The sequence below is a fragment of the Lemur catta genome, chromosome X, assembly GCF_020740605.2.
Source record: "Lemur catta isolate mLemCat1 chromosome X, mLemCat1.pri, whole genome shotgun sequence".
NCBI lineage: Eukaryota > Metazoa > Chordata > Mammalia > Primates > Lemuridae > Lemur > Lemur catta.
Window position 1 is genome coordinate 62,004,715 of NC_059155.1, and position 15,723 is coordinate 62,020,437.

Consider the following 15,723-nt stretch of genomic DNA (forward strand, 5'->3'; position numbering starts at 1 on the left):
TCAAAGATTTTATAATTTCATTAATTAAAGAGGGAACTAGTAAGATGTTACAACCATTTCAAAGGACATTTCAAGGAACCACACATATAGAGGACATAAGAAATGGTGAAATGCATTTACAAAATGATGTGTCAGTTTATCTATCAGGCAGTAATCAATAATGTTCCACCAGACACAATTTGTTTGATTTTTTTATGGACAAGAATCATTTACATTATGTCAGTTTTCTAGAACTTATGGATTTGCAAAATAACTCAAAGACAATAAGAGGTGAAAATTGCCCAGAAAGGTACACTAGGCAGGATAATCAGTAAAATGTCCAGTAATCTTTTTTGCCCATTTTAAGTCTTTTACACTCTTTTCTGACAGCTGCTCACCTCCACTCCTTATAATCATAACAAACTCAAAAATGAAACTAGTTCTTGACTCCCAAGAATTAGAAGGATTTGTTTTTATTTTAATTAATGTGCATTTAATGTGTTCAGAACTTCAAATGCCACATGTGATTCATGTTGAGCAAGGTATTTTGGAAGAATGAATTCATGAAATAAACTATTTCCTGAAAAATAAAGAACAAAACAAAGTAACTCGCCCCACAAAAGATTTACAGGTTACTAAAATGCACATTATTCTCTTTACCAAGGAGAAATACCTAGTGAAAGAACTAATTTGCTCTCTGTAAAATATTAACACTTAAGAGAATGGGTATGTAATCAAATGTCAAAGGTTTTTGTGAACAATCATCTATTCTCCTGGCTGAAGCAAAGGCACTGAGGATCTATATCAACGGGAAATGGTTCAATCTGCTCTAACAAGAGGGTTTGAACTAAATTACACTTGTACTAATACTGTTAAGACCCACCACTTAGGGAGTAAAAATTGGAAACACCATATTTCACATGAAAAGGGATTTTATTCAATTCTTGTGATCTGCAAGGGCTATGAGAAAAATGGAGGCACTGTGTTTACGCCAGGCTTGGGTAAATATGAGAAGGAAGAGTGTGTGCTTGGGGTGAAGGTCCAAGAAGTACATGAACATGTTCATAACAATGTGTCTATTTCAAAGGTCAGCAGGAGAAACTATTTAGCGGGGTGTGGATGGCCAATAGAAAGAGAATTTATGTCAGAGAATGAGTAGGGCACATCAAGATTGGATAAAAATAACGAAAACAATACCAAGAAGAAATGATAGAGTGAAAAAAAAAGAGGAGATGATACTTAGAGAGCAGGTAATAGGAATTTCAAGGCTGAAGAATTTATGTGGTTGGGCAAAATAATACTAGTTCCACCTAATATTTGCATAGCACCTTCTTGTTCACAAGGTATGTTCTCATGCATCTGTGGCATTTAATATCAACACCAATAATTTTTGAGTAATTATTATTATCCCTCATTTATAAATGAGGAAACTGAAGCTCAGGGAGATTAATTGATTTGTTAAGCCCACCATGGTAGAAAGAAAAAGAGTGAGGACTTGATCCTAGGCATGCTGTCACCATATCCAGTGATTTTTTTTTCCTCTTTACTAGAGTGTCCACACCTATGGAATGAGGTAAGGGAATGACCAGCCAGTTCTGAGATGTCTGTTATAGTTCTTTTGTGAGGGCCTGGCCTAATTGAATGCCAGTCTTGGCTGGAAGATATCAATAGTGATTGACACAAATTGGAGATTCCAGTGGTGAATAAAATTTAATGTGTACTTGAGCTAGAACTTCCAATCAGCCTGAGAGGTGATAGAGAACATTCCTAGCCTAGAGTGAGAAAGTAGCAAAAGGTTAATCAACCAGGTAGACAGAATGAGAATGCAGAGAAACTTTTCATCTTTCTCTGAGTTATATCTTAGCAGCAGTGTTCATTATTTTGTGGAAAGGTTTGTGCTCCCAGATTGTCAGTATTAGGTTATGAAAAAAAAATCCATCTTTTAATAAAAAATACATTTAATCTTTGTTGTGGATTATCTGGGGTTCACTTTCACATCCATGAATAATCATGCCTCAGCACAGATTTTTATTTGCTAAAGGGGGTCTTCTCTGATTGCCTGGTGCTGGTCTGCAGATTCGCAAGCCATTGCTATTGGGCTCCCTAGACCTGGGCTGTCCAATACTGTAGCCACCAGCCACATGTGATTATCAAGCACTTGAAATGTGGCTAGTCCAAAATGCGATATACTCTAAGTGTAAAATATACTCCAAATTTCAAAGACTTAGTACAAAAGAAGATGTGAACCAACAACTCAATATTGATTACATGTTAACATTTTCTTGGATATATTGGACAAAAAATTATTAAAATTAGGCCGGGCGCGGTGGCTCATGCCTGTAATCCTAGCTCTGGGAGGCCGAGGCGGGTGGATCGCTCGAGGTCAGGAGTTTGAGACCAGCCTGAGCAAGTCCCCGTCTCTACTAAAAAATAGAACTAAATTATCTGGACAACTAAAAATATATATACAAAAAAATTAGCCGGGCATGGTGGCTCATGCCTGTAGTCCCAGCTACTCGGGAGGCTGAGGCAGTAGGATCGCTTAAGCCCAGGAGTCTGAGGTTGCTGTGAGCTAGGCTGATGCCACGGCACTCACTCTAGCCCGGGCAACAAAGTGAGACTCTGTCTCAAAAAAAAAAAAAAACAAAAAAACAAAAAATTATTAAAATTAATTTTACCTGTTTCTTTTTATTTTTTTTTTAGTGCAGCTACTCGAAAATTTTAAGCCACATGAGGACCATATTACATTTCTATATTCCAAGGTTGTTCTAGAGGTAGATGAAGTCAACTTATGTAGTATGAATTCAGTAAGGGTTGTAAAACATCTCCAAGGACTCTCCTCACCTAGTTCACAAATTCCAGTTGGAACTTCACTTATTTGTTTTCAATTAAAGAAGTCTTTGCTACCAATTTCGCCCTAACTGCCACCACCACCAAAACTGCAGATGTTTCCCAGTAAAAGTAATGTATTTCTCTAAACTTTTGGACTCCAAAAACTACCATTGCCTTCAGTCCTATGGAACTACTTTCAGTTTACCGAACAAGTCTTATGTTACCATGTCTCCCTTCCTGTGCTCACTACATACTGTCATTCTAATCTAGATGTTACCTCTCAGGACATAAAACATGGTGGGCACAGCTCAAAGCACAGGACTTCTGGTTACTTCTAGGACATTCACATGGCAGCCAGCACTGCAACTTATTAAAAGAAACCACAGCATAATTGCCCTCAGCAAATTTCCTAGTCAACCTGAAGTTTCCTGTTAGGAGGACACTTTGTTTATAGTGATATTTGTAATCATGGAGAGACAGGTTTGTACTTTGTTTCTAATTGTTTCTTTTTCTGTCTTATTTTGTTTGCTTTTAATTATCATTATATTTTAGAATGAGTAGGAACCGGATCAACAATGCCTTCTCTTTGAATGACCAAACTCTGGAATTTTTAAAAATTCCTTCCACACTTGCACCACCCGTGGACGAATCTGTACCTGCCTGGATTATTATATTTGCTGTGATATTTTGCATCGTCATAGTTGCAATTACACTACTGGTTTTATCAGGGATCTGGCAAAGTAGAAGGTAAGATATTTAAAGGGAGTTAGAGAGCATTTTCCTGTTTCTTCATGACTTGGAAAAATAAGGAGAGGATTTTCCTCTGGCTAAAGATAATGCCTTAAATTTGAAACTCTGAAAAAATTGGTTATTTTAAAAATATCACCTATGCTCTTGTCTTTAGATATTTTTGAGAGTCCATTGTCCCTTACTTAACTAGGTTCCCTCTGTTACTATCTTTCTCTCTCTTCTATATCATGTGAATGTTTCATATCCAGAGTTGATTTTACTTATCTACGTTATGATTTTCTAAGCTGGATACATGGAGCTAAGCAGACTTATGAGGGCAGAGTTCCTGTTTGGTAGTTGTCCACATCCAAATGCCAGCAGTTGCACAGTTCTTTTCATGTCTCCCCACCTTAGTTTGAGAGCTTTCAATTTAACAACTTATATTTAGATTCCCGCTACTTCAGATCATTTACCTGGATTCTGGGGCACTTGCAAACTTTGATGTCTAAATTATTGATATTTCTTCAAGAGGGGATTTCAGACCAGTGTGAGAGTTGCTGAGGTAGAGGGGAAGAAGAGGAGACAGGATTTCTCAGCATGGTTTTGTTTACAAGTACCTCTAATCCAGAAGGGAAGATGGAAAATTCCCTTCTTCACTAAACACTTTCATGCTTCTAAATGTTCCCTTCCAACACCAAGGAAGAGGAGTTTCTGGTAAGTGGGAATCACAGGGACATGCATTTCAAAATCACAGGGACATGGTTTTCAAAAGTGTTGGTACCTACATGGCATATGTGGGATGTGTTTGGCTGAGTAAGTGTTTGACTAAATGCTTCTCCCGAGGTATGCTATTTTCCATATGTTTCACCCTAGTTACTAACAGAAGGTAATAATTTTAAATTTTGGGCTTTGTAATTTTTTTTCACAAATGATAAGTGAAATTCTATGGAATAAATGACGTCTATGTCTAGTCCCCAAATTAAACTCAAAGATTAGGATCAAGTTGTACTTGCTTGATTTTCTTTATCTTGGCATGACGTGTAATACAAAGAGACTTGATACAAGGTGTTTGTTTCATTTTCGTTTTTGTTTTTAGGATATTAAGAAATAGTCTCTTGTAATCCTTGAATACCTATGTTTAGTATTCTTGTTTTCTATTGATCCTGAGATGCTGTGATTCTATGGTTTCTAACGATTGTAACCTTCATGAATTCACGCCATCTCTTTGGTTCCCAATTTTCTCGCTAGTACAATATAGTGCAGCAGTTAGAAGAATGGACTCTGGAGATAGACTTCTTAGATTCAAAGTATTTATCACTTAGATTCTGCCCTTGTATATAATTCATTAACTGTGTGGATATCAGTAAGCACAAACAATGAGTCAGGGAAACCGAGCTTAGGAGAATATGATTTGTGGTGCTAGAGTCAAGCTGGTTAAGTTTATCTTTGCTGTCTATGCATAGATAACTTTTTTAGAGCGACAGTGCGATGTACTGAAAATAATTAACTTGGTGGGATAAAAAGAGTTAATATGATAGAGTGCTTAGATTGGTACCTGGCACACAATGAGTGCTCAATAAGTGTTAGCTGTTACTATTATTTTATTATCCTGCCATTTGCTGGTCTTTCAGCTAGTTTGTGCTAGGATCAGCTATCTCTTTCCTTCTGAGCAGATTCTACAGTACTATAATAAGTGGGTGTATAGCATCATAATCTGTTGCCTGGGAGAAGTGAAGCTGTTGTCACAACCTTGCCTTTATAAATTCATTTCATGTTCTAACTAGGAAAACATATGGACAAATTTCTTGTGTAAACCTGGATAGCATCAATAATTAGTAAATATAATCAGGAAAATTGTGACAATCTTCTGAAGATAAATTGTTCTAAGTTTGATACAATTCATGGTGGGTTTCTCTTGGGCAAAATATTGCTTCAAAGGCAAGGAGAATGTGCAGTTTGAAGTGGGGAGAGCCCTGATAATTGTGATGAAAGCCCTTTCTAGTCATGGAAAAGATAGTAGTTGTCCCCAAAGCCTTTAGTTTTGAGGAAGACAATCAAAGAAAGTTTTAACAATACACTCCGTACATTAGATAGTAATGAACATAGTTTGTGTGGTACAAAATCCTAAACTTAAAAGACCTGGAAAAACCATGGGATTATCTAAGTCATTGTTCTGCCTCTATGGAGAAGAGTCTAACACATTTGCATATTTAAACTTACTATCGGAGAAATTTCTCAGCCAAAGCTTTAATAATTCTGTTATCTTTGTCAATAACATCATTATATTGATTATTCCACCCAGTGGGGTGAAAAGTATACAATCATTGGAGCCCAAACTAGGTAAACTCAAATACTGGCTATGCTCTTTACCTATATAATCTCGGTTGAGCCACTGAGACCCATTTCCATGGGTCTCAGTTTCCCCATCTGCAATAGGGAGATGATATCTCACAGGGCTTTTATGGGGATTGACTGATATAAATGTGTATAAAATATCCAGGATATTATGTGCACTAAATAAACAGTAATTATTATTATTATCTAAGATCAGCTTAACCCATTGCTGTGATTCAGGGGTGCAAGGAAAGGAACTCTTTTCCACTCAGATATTGTCATCATACTGTAGAAATTTCTCCAGTTCACTGACTCATTGCTTGGGATTTTATTAGCAAATAAATACCTATTTTATTGAAGTATCATTAACAAATAAAAATTTCATATATTTTCTGATACACAAGGTGATATTTTAATACATGTATATATTGTGAAATGGTTAAATTAAGCAATTAACATAGCCATCACCTCACAGAGTTATCTTTTTTGGAAGTGAGGACATTTAAGATCTACTCTCTTAGCAATTTTGAAGTATACATAATTACTAACTACACTCACTACAACAGATCACCCAAAATTATTCCTACTGTCTAACTGAAACATTATCTTTTTGACCAACATATCCCAAGCCCCCAACAACCACTATTCTACTTTCTGCTTCTATAAGTTCAACTTTTTTAGATTCCACATATAAGTGAGACCATATGACATTTGTCTTTCTGGCTTATTTCACTTAGTATAATGTCCTTCAGGTTCACTTGTGTTGTCACAAATGACAGGATTTCATTCTTTTTAAAGGCTGAATGGTATTCTATTATAGACATACACACACACATACATAAACACAAACAGCACATTTTCTTTGTCCATTCATCCATTGATGATCAATGGATACTTCTTAGATTGATTCCATTCTTTGGCTGTTATGAATAATGCTGCAATGAACATGGGAGTGCAGATATCTCTTCAACATACTCATTTCAATTCCTTTGGATATGTACCCAGAAGTGAGATTACTGGATCATGTGGTAGTTATATTTTTAATTCTTTGAGGAAACTCCATACTGTTTTCTATAATTGCTATACTAATTTACATTCCCCCAACAATGTACATGGGTTCCCTTTTCTCCGTATTCTGGCCGACACTTGCTATCTTTTGTCTTTTTGACAATAGCTATTCTAACAGGTGTGAGGTGACATCTCATTGTGGTTTTAATTTGCATTTCCCTGATGATTAGTGATGTTGAGCATTTTTTCATATACCTGTTGGCCATTTGTATATCTTCTTTTGAAAATTGTCTATGGAGGCCCGTTGCCTATTTTTAAATTGGGTTGTTTTCTTGCTATTGTGTTGTTTGAGTTCCTTATATATTTTGGATAGTAATCCCTCTTTTTTGCAGAAGCTTTTTAGTTTTATGTAAATCCCATTTGTCTACTTTTGCTTTTGTTGCCGTGCTTTTGGGGTCATATCCAAAAATTCATTGCCCAGACCAAAGTCATGGAGTTTTTCCCCTTTGTTTTCTTCTAGTCATTTTATAGTTTCAGGTTTTATGTTCAAGTCCTTAATCAATTTTGCGTTGATTTTTGTATTTGGTGTGAGATAACAGTCCAATTTCATTCTTCTGCATTTGGATATTCACTTTCATATACTGAAACTTAACATTCTTCTAAAGTCCTTTTTTCTTTCTCTCTCTCTCTCTTTCTCTCTCTCTCTTTCTTTCTCTCTCTTTCTTTCTCTCTTTCTCTCTTTCTCTTTCTCTTTCTTTCTTTCTCTCTTTCTTTCTGTCTTGCTCTGTTGCCTGGGCTGGACTGCAGGGGCATCATCAGAGCTCACTGCAACCTTAAACTCCTGAGCTCAAGCAATCCTCCTGCCTCAGCTTCCCGAGTAGCTGGGACTGCAGGCACGCACCACCATGCCTGGCTAATTTTTTAATTTTTTGTAGAGATGAAGTCTCGCTGTGTTGCTCAGGCTGATCTCAAACTCCTGGTCCCAAGTGATCCTCCCACCTCAGCCTCCCAAAATGCTAGGATTACAGGCGTGAGCCACTGTACCTGGCCTAAAGTCTTAAATAAATATATAGTCTTAAAAATAGAAATGTAAATAAAATGAGAAATGTCATAGCTAATACAATAATTATTTTTCTTTACTGTTCTTAAGTATGTGCGCTTGATAGAAATCCAATGTCTGTGTGTTTTCAGTGGAGTCTGGGGGCACTAAATAGAGTTCTAGATCAAATCCTTTCACCAATCTTGTTTCATTCTGAAAGATAAGTTGCTCTACTAAGTTGAGTCTCAGCTCCTTCATCTAAAAAACGGGGATAATAATAAAATCTACATAATATCACAGTGAGAATGAAATGAGATTATGTGTACAAGCACCTAATCTGATTTCTGCCATGTAATAGATACCTAATATTATTATCATTATTATTGATATTATATGCAGATGTAAAGCAACTTGTCTATAGTCACATGGGTAAAAAGCAGTGGTACCAGGATTTAAAGCCAGACAGGCTTGATTTCAAAGTCCACCAATCTCAGTGTGCTGCAATGCCCACTCATATTGTTTCAGTAACACTGACTTTTCCCCCAGGAATCATCTGGATTGATTATAAGGACAGTCCCAATTCCCCAATAATTGATTCTATCCTGTTTAAAAATCATATTTGTCTGTCCTTTATTGTTTTTCTGGCTATTCTTGGGTCTTGGCTCATCAGCCCTATTTTCTATGAAGGGAGACAGAAATACTCTTTCTGCTTTTAACCGCCACTACTTTATCTCGGAACACAGCAAACCCTGTTTCTGAACACTCCCCAGCTCTGAAGGCTGCCTGATACTTATTTTGCCCCTCTTATCTCTGGATTTATGAGAGATATCTGCTCTCAAGTCTCCTAGGAGTTAATTTCATGCATTTTAGTAACAGGTTTTTCATCCTCTTCCTGAACCGCCTGACGTTGCAGGAACAGCGGAAATCATTAACACTCAATTTTAGTTTTCAGGAAAAAGAAATCATGTTTTTAGCAGAACATCAAATCAGAATGATCAAAATATAGTTAAGTTTTATGATTCTTAGAGCAATGCACAGGTAGTGAATCACTTTATTACAGCACGCACTCTGAAATGTGACAAAGTGCTATATGACTGTTAGATAACCTTTGAGCTGTTTATCATGTCCACCAGCCAGCAAGTTACTGACACTGCAGTTTGTGAAGCCCAGCAATGCTAAGGCTCAGAACAACTGGATTAAAGGTTGCAAAAGAACAATATGTACCTAATTTTCCACTGACACAGCTCACTTTCATAGATTTCCACAGTGATTGCCCTCAGAACCTTTTTGGTCAAGAAATTATCCTTCTTCTAAAGAAGCGAAACTTGTCTTCATTCATTTCCATCTTCCTTTTTAGTTATTCCCCATTCCTTTGTGATGCCTGATGGATTATTTTCCCTTTGTGGCTCTGGAGAGGGAGGTGAGATTCCTTGCAGTGATCTGCATGTGTCTAGCTCTCTGCCATTTTTCTTCCAACTCCATAAAACACTTTTTTACTGAAGAAACTAGCAAGTAGACACTGACAACCCATTATTTCTAAGACTATTATTGCATTGCTACCTACTGCAGAATGCTTCCTTCACTAAGATTTTATAATATGGGTTTTATACTTATAAACACAAATTTCAGGGTAAGATTTGGCTGTTTAAAACCTATTTATTGTTATGGAAAATTATTATTCACTCCAAGCTCAGTGAGGAATGATTTTGGGAGAATTTTCATGAGCTAGTCATTTTTGGTGATATGTATATTCTCTACTAGGGCTTCATCCCTATAAAAAATCATTTCTCCCTTTCATAAAACATTAAAAAATGAGGGAGGGAGGGAGGATGGATGAATATGGAGTTTTTCCCTTTCATTGAGTCCTTTTTAGGATAATGATTGTATCTTTTCCACACACATAGCAGGCACACAAAACATAGCTGTTAATGAATGTTGGATACTATGAATGGAAGTGATGTGGCTGATGGTTATAGAATATTAATTGCCTTTTCTTTCTGGAGGACATGGACAGTGACAATACTCCTGTCCACAGGAGGAGGAACCAAAGTGTTCTAGTCCTCTGGTGGGTGATTTTGCCTGGCTGGAGGACCCTCTCACCACATTAAACTCTCTGTCCACTCCAACATGTGCTGATTGCTGATGCTCTCAATGGACAGTGCAGTGTCTTCACCCTGAGGCTGGAAAAACACAGCAGCCTATCTTTTCCTGGGTCTCTTGGACTTTTAACCTAGCATTGAGCAAGTAGTTTTATGAATAAATGTTTAAAATTTAATGGCTCCTATTCAATCATTTCCTATAGTGATTCATTGTGACATTGGATAGTGGCATATATAATGACAAAATACTTTCAGATGATGACATTGGGATTCACAGTATTGGAAAGGTATTTTACTTTTTAAAATGAATTCTAGCTCTTTGACATTACTTAATAAACCATCAGCAAAGCCTGGCAAAATCCATGCTAACTCCTAATTCCTAAGCTAAAAAAATGAATATTTTCTCCATCCATTAAAAAAATATGAGATACAAAAATTTCACATGTATGAAACTCCCTTTCTTCCTTCCTTCCTTCCTTCCTTCCTTCCTTCCTTCCTTCCTTCCTTCCTTCCTTCCTTCCTTCCTTTTCTTGTGGTGAATCCCATTCAAAATCTACCTTGGGCTAATGTCTGCATAACTTTACTTACAGCATTAATTCATCCATTCATTCATCCATCCATTAATTTATCATCTAACCAACCAGCCATGGATCTACATTCATTGCTCCATCCACCCATTGAGTTGAATGGCTACTCTGTGCTGAATTCAGGTCAGCTGTTTTGCAAAACATCTTTAAATTTGGATTTGTCTGATTAGGTTCCTCATTATGAGATTCAGGCAAAAAAAGTGGGGTTGGGGTGGCAGGAACACAGGAAAAAATGTATATGTGATCTTCTCAGTGTATCAAATCAGGAGGGACTTGTCAGTTTGTATCATGGTTGGAGGTGTTCACCAGATTTCTCTCCTGGCAAAATACAAGTGTCCTTTTGTAATTAGTACATTGATTATGGGGGTGATACTTTGAGACCATGTGAATATCCTGTTCCCCAACCATCTCTCACTGGATGGTTCAGTATCCATTGATGATTCTTTATCAATTTTTATTGTAGCGGTGATTGCCTATTTCTATTACCCTTTCTGTATTAGTTGGCATTCTTTTGTGAAAAAGAGCTTTCTCTTTTCTCCTTTTTCTTCCACCATATTCTTTAAAGCACATTAAAAGTGATGCTCAGATAGGACTAATAGGAAGTTCCATTTTGGTCATCATTGGGGCATCTTCACCACCTCCTCACCTGTCAGAGACTCACTAAGGTCCTAAGAGACTCTCATAGTGGTGAGAATTCACCCTGGTCACCACTGCAATGCCCAACATTCCAGCCAGATGATCCCTTCAGGTCTTCCTTTTTTGAGTTTCCCCAGATTCCTTGGACAAGAGAATCCTTGGCAACTCTGGGAGCCTCATGCTTGACATCGTGGATCTCTGGTGCTACCATGGAATGGTGTTCCAATGTCCAATCTGTGATAAGCCTCAGGCAAACCCCTCCTTCTTATGGTTGCCTAGAGAGGCACCCACTTCTCTTCTTTCTTTTACTGCATGATATCAAGCATAATTGGCTCGGTGTCTTAGTCTTTCACAAAAGATAGGAAAAACTTCTGAATTTTAGTCTGTAGCTTTCCACACTCCAAGGACATATTAAGGATTTAGTTACCACTTGGGTTGGGGTAGCAGGATCTACAAAGGGTGAGAGTATGAGAAACTAAAAAATTTATCCTGTCATGTGGAGCTTTTTGGAATGACCTGGAATTACAACTACGAGTTGTAATGTAATTAGGAAGATGTGTTCTGAGTTCCAAAATCCTGACTTACAAATGAACACAATTATTTTGTAATAAGTAGAGCCAAGCAGTGATATCTGAAATTTGTAACAGTTACTTACTTTCTACAAAGTAATGTGAATTTGCTTTCTGATAGCTCATTTCAATTTGGTTTTCACTCAACATTTGCAGACCATTAGGTTGTCAAATCCCCCTTATTACTTTTTTAAGTTCAATTTTTGTTAAGTTGTTCTCCTAGAGCAAAATTTTAAACTTGCCAGTTTACCATACATTTCTTCACATCCTTCATGCAATTTGTGTGTGTATGTATATGTGTGTATACAGTCATATTCCTTCATATGCATATATATTCATTCATATACATATTCATCTATATTTATATTCTATTCTAAATAAGACCACTTGTTCTGATTAATATACATATGTCATCCATGCAGAGTTCTTATCTTGATAGTATCTTTTCGCCTCACCAACTCTTTACAATCTTTGAAATTTATTTGAAAATACATAATATCATTAATTGTTTCATAGTTCTAAGGTTCCTATTCCCCTTCCTGTTCTCCATGTTTGTACAGAAGACCATACTCAGCCATGCTCATCGCCTCTTAGATGCCAATGCCTCTTTTTGTATGCTTTTAGGAAGAAAACAGAAACATCTGAAGCAATTGACAGTGAAGATAAGTGTGAACACATGATCACAATGGAGAACGGCAACCCTTTGGATGAGAAGGGAGGGCACATTAATGATGTCTTCATGTCAGAGGATGAGCGGCTTACCCCTCTCTGAAGGGCTGTTGTTCTGCTTCCCTGATAAATTCAATACTTTTTTTGCGCTTTCTGCTAAGCATTCTCAAATACCAAGGGCAGATTTTATATTTTGTTTCACCATCCCTTTTTGTAATAAATCTTGAATGTACTTTAAAATGAAAAGCAATCAATTATACCCACAAACCCACTGAAATCATAAGCTATTGACTACTCAAAATATTCTAAAATATTTTTCTGACAGCACATAAGTGTGGCCATGTGGTGTTTACAGTTATTGATTTAAGAATTTCCAGAAATAAGGTCAGGGATATATATATATATGTATATATGTATGTATATATATATGTATAATTTTTTCACACTTCAAAGACTTAAGGAAAAATAATTTTTTCAGAGGGGAATACCTATAATATGGTGTAGAAATGATTGAAAATGGATCCTTTTTGAATATCATTTATATCACTCTGTATATGACTAAGCAAGCAAAAGTAAAATGTATTGCAAATGGGATGGATAAAATAGAAATGCTGATAAAAAGGTGGAATTTTATCCTGTTATCATACCTAAAGCTGCTTATATATTTCTGAATATCAGTCTCTAATGGGACAGTTCTATTTGCTGAATATTTCTGCAATTTGCAAAAGTCCAATCTGTGCTAATTTAATAAACTGTTAATCATCTCTTTTTGATTGTGTGACTGTGTCTGAGATTTATTTTCACACTGTGGAACATAGTAAGTTTAATTTTTATTAGTTATGTTTAATCGACTCTACAGCCCTAGAAATGAATTATTTTTATTGTGTATATCGTTATTTGAAGATACCTTGTTTTTAGACTTGATTTTATTTCCAGATAGGGCATGTATCATTCTAAATTCTAATAATAATGATTATACATTTATTAATGGAAATAAAGTTTGCTACTGAATCTCCTACTGCTATCACCCATAGTTAAGGTTACAGCAAGTCTCTAACTTACTTCCCTGTCTTCAGTGTTGCTCCTTGGATCCAGACTCTAAGATGGGTAGTTGCAGGTAGCAGGTTTCTTGGAGCATGCTCTCAGGAGGTACACCTGTAGGAAGTGAAGAAGCCAAGTGTGGCAGACAGATGTGAAGGTGGCTCCTGGTGTTCAAAACTTTATGTAATCCCCTCCCCTCGAGTGAGTATGGAATCTGTGGCTTGCTTCTAATGAATAAAATATAGCAAAGGTGATGAGATGCTGCGCTGCTGCAATTATTTTATATTATATATGAGTCTGTCTTGGTAGCAGACTTGTTCTAGAGACTCTTCTTGATGGCTTGACTCAGTAAGTGGCTATGTTGGGAAAGTCTACGTGACAGGAACTGTGAGCATCCTCTAGGAATTGCTGGTGACATCTAGACACCACAGACAGCCTCCAACCAATAGCCAGCATCTCAGTCCTAAAACCACAAGGAAATGAATTCTGACAACTGGAATGAGCTTGGAAGCAGATTTTTTTTTCCCCAGCCAAACCTCCAGATGAGAATACAGTCTGGCCAACACTTTGCAGCCTGAGTAGAGGACCCAGCTAGGCTGTACACAGACTCTCGACCATGGACACTGAGATGAAAATGTGTATTTTTTTAGCCATTAAATTTGTGGTGATGTGTTATACAGCAATAGGTAACTCATAGAGTAGGATTAAGCAAAACGAAAAAAACCAGAGGCATGGTTACAACCGAGGCCTCAGCCAATCCTTCAGGGAGCTCAGGAGCTAGGGCTGCCCTTGCTTGAGATAAGGGGGTTGGGCCTTTGTATCTCCACATTAACCAGGGATGACCACGGATGCTCTCTGGGAGAAGGTCTACCTTTGGGAAAGGCGGTTCACTGTGGCTGGGTGCAATGCTCACTGGAGGATTTGGCTGTGAGCCTTCAACAGCCAATATTCCTCAGTGCTGGGGATGAGTACATTGGCCCACAAGAGGAAACCTAGAGGCCCCCCAGAATACCTACCAGTCCATTGGCTGCAATGTAGCTTGAATGAATGCCCCAGATGGAAACCTGGACCTGTTAGTTCTTAACATAAGGACTTTTAATGGCTTCTCATTATCCTTAGAATAAAGCCAGACCCTTTAACACAGGGCCTGCTGAGGTTTGATCCCCACTTCCTTCCCTAACTTCATCTCTCACCCATTCTCTCCTCTCTCTCTCTCTCTCTCCACCCCCTCCAACCCTATCCCCTCTCTCTTTCTCTTCCATCCAGTCATACATAGATCTTTCACTTCTGGGCCTTTGAATAAAGTGTTTTACCCTACCTCTCAGTCACTCTTCCCACTTGTCCTTAGAGTCTCTCTCACTTAAACATTTTGACCTCAGGGAGGTCTTTGCTGAACATCCTGGCTATGTGCTCCTCGAATGCCTGGACAATTATACTCATCTTGTTCCACTATAATGATATTACTTTTAAATATGTTTTTATGGAAGAAGGGGACCACAAAGGCAAGAGTGCTTTAGAGCCCACAAAAGTCCTAATGCAGCCTCGTCTCCATAAATGTTTTCATAACCCATTTCACTTTGCTCTCAACCTCCAACCAGATGGAATTAACCACTGCTTTGTAACCTAACTATATCTAGACATTTTTTTACATCAAGGAAAAATTTTATTAAAGTATAGATTGCTGGTTATTTAAAAATACATGAGAAAAGACAAACATACAAAGGCTGTATCATACAACTGATTTCTAAACTCAATACTTTTGAAATACAAAACGATCATTATCCCCAAAAGTCAGTTTATTGACACAAACTGGTTTTTAAATTGGTCTATAACTCTTTTCACTCGATTTTGTTTATAAATGTTGACTGAATTGTTCAATTTCATCCCATATCAGAACTTTGGTTTTTTGACATGCTTACTACTCAAAGTAGTATATAGTTATTTTTTGCAATTAATGTTAGCACCTATGGGAAACTTTCCTAAGTCAGAATTCAATATGATTGGTGCTCTGGAAATAGTTACCATTTTGGGTTATCTACACTAAGAACCATGTATTTAAAGGCAAAATATTAATGGGCAAAATATGGGGGTTGAGAGAAGGCAGACTAAGAAAAGAGAATGTTATCTTTTACTGCAGACCTGCTAAAAAAGACTCCATTACTTACTTTGGTATTATTGCTAGAGAAACAATTTCTGCCAGA

The 15,723-nt window shown here is 37.1% G+C and overlaps 1 protein-coding gene across 1 annotated transcript in view; it reads left to right on the forward strand.

Moving 5' to 3' along the window:
• CLTRN (collectrin, amino acid transport regulator) overlaps positions 1-13,776 on the forward strand; it is a 33,244-nt gene extending 19,468 nt beyond the window's left edge. The window contains exons 5-6 of the mRNA XM_045538333.1: positions 3,364-3,558; positions 12,437-13,776. Of these exons, the coding sequence (XP_045394289.1) occupies positions 3,364-3,558; positions 12,437-12,584 (343 nt within the window). The 3' untranslated portion in view covers positions 12,585-13,776. The remainder of the gene's footprint in view (positions 1-3,363; positions 3,559-12,436) is intronic.
• The last annotated feature ends 1,947 nt before the right edge of the window (positions 13,777-15,723 follow it).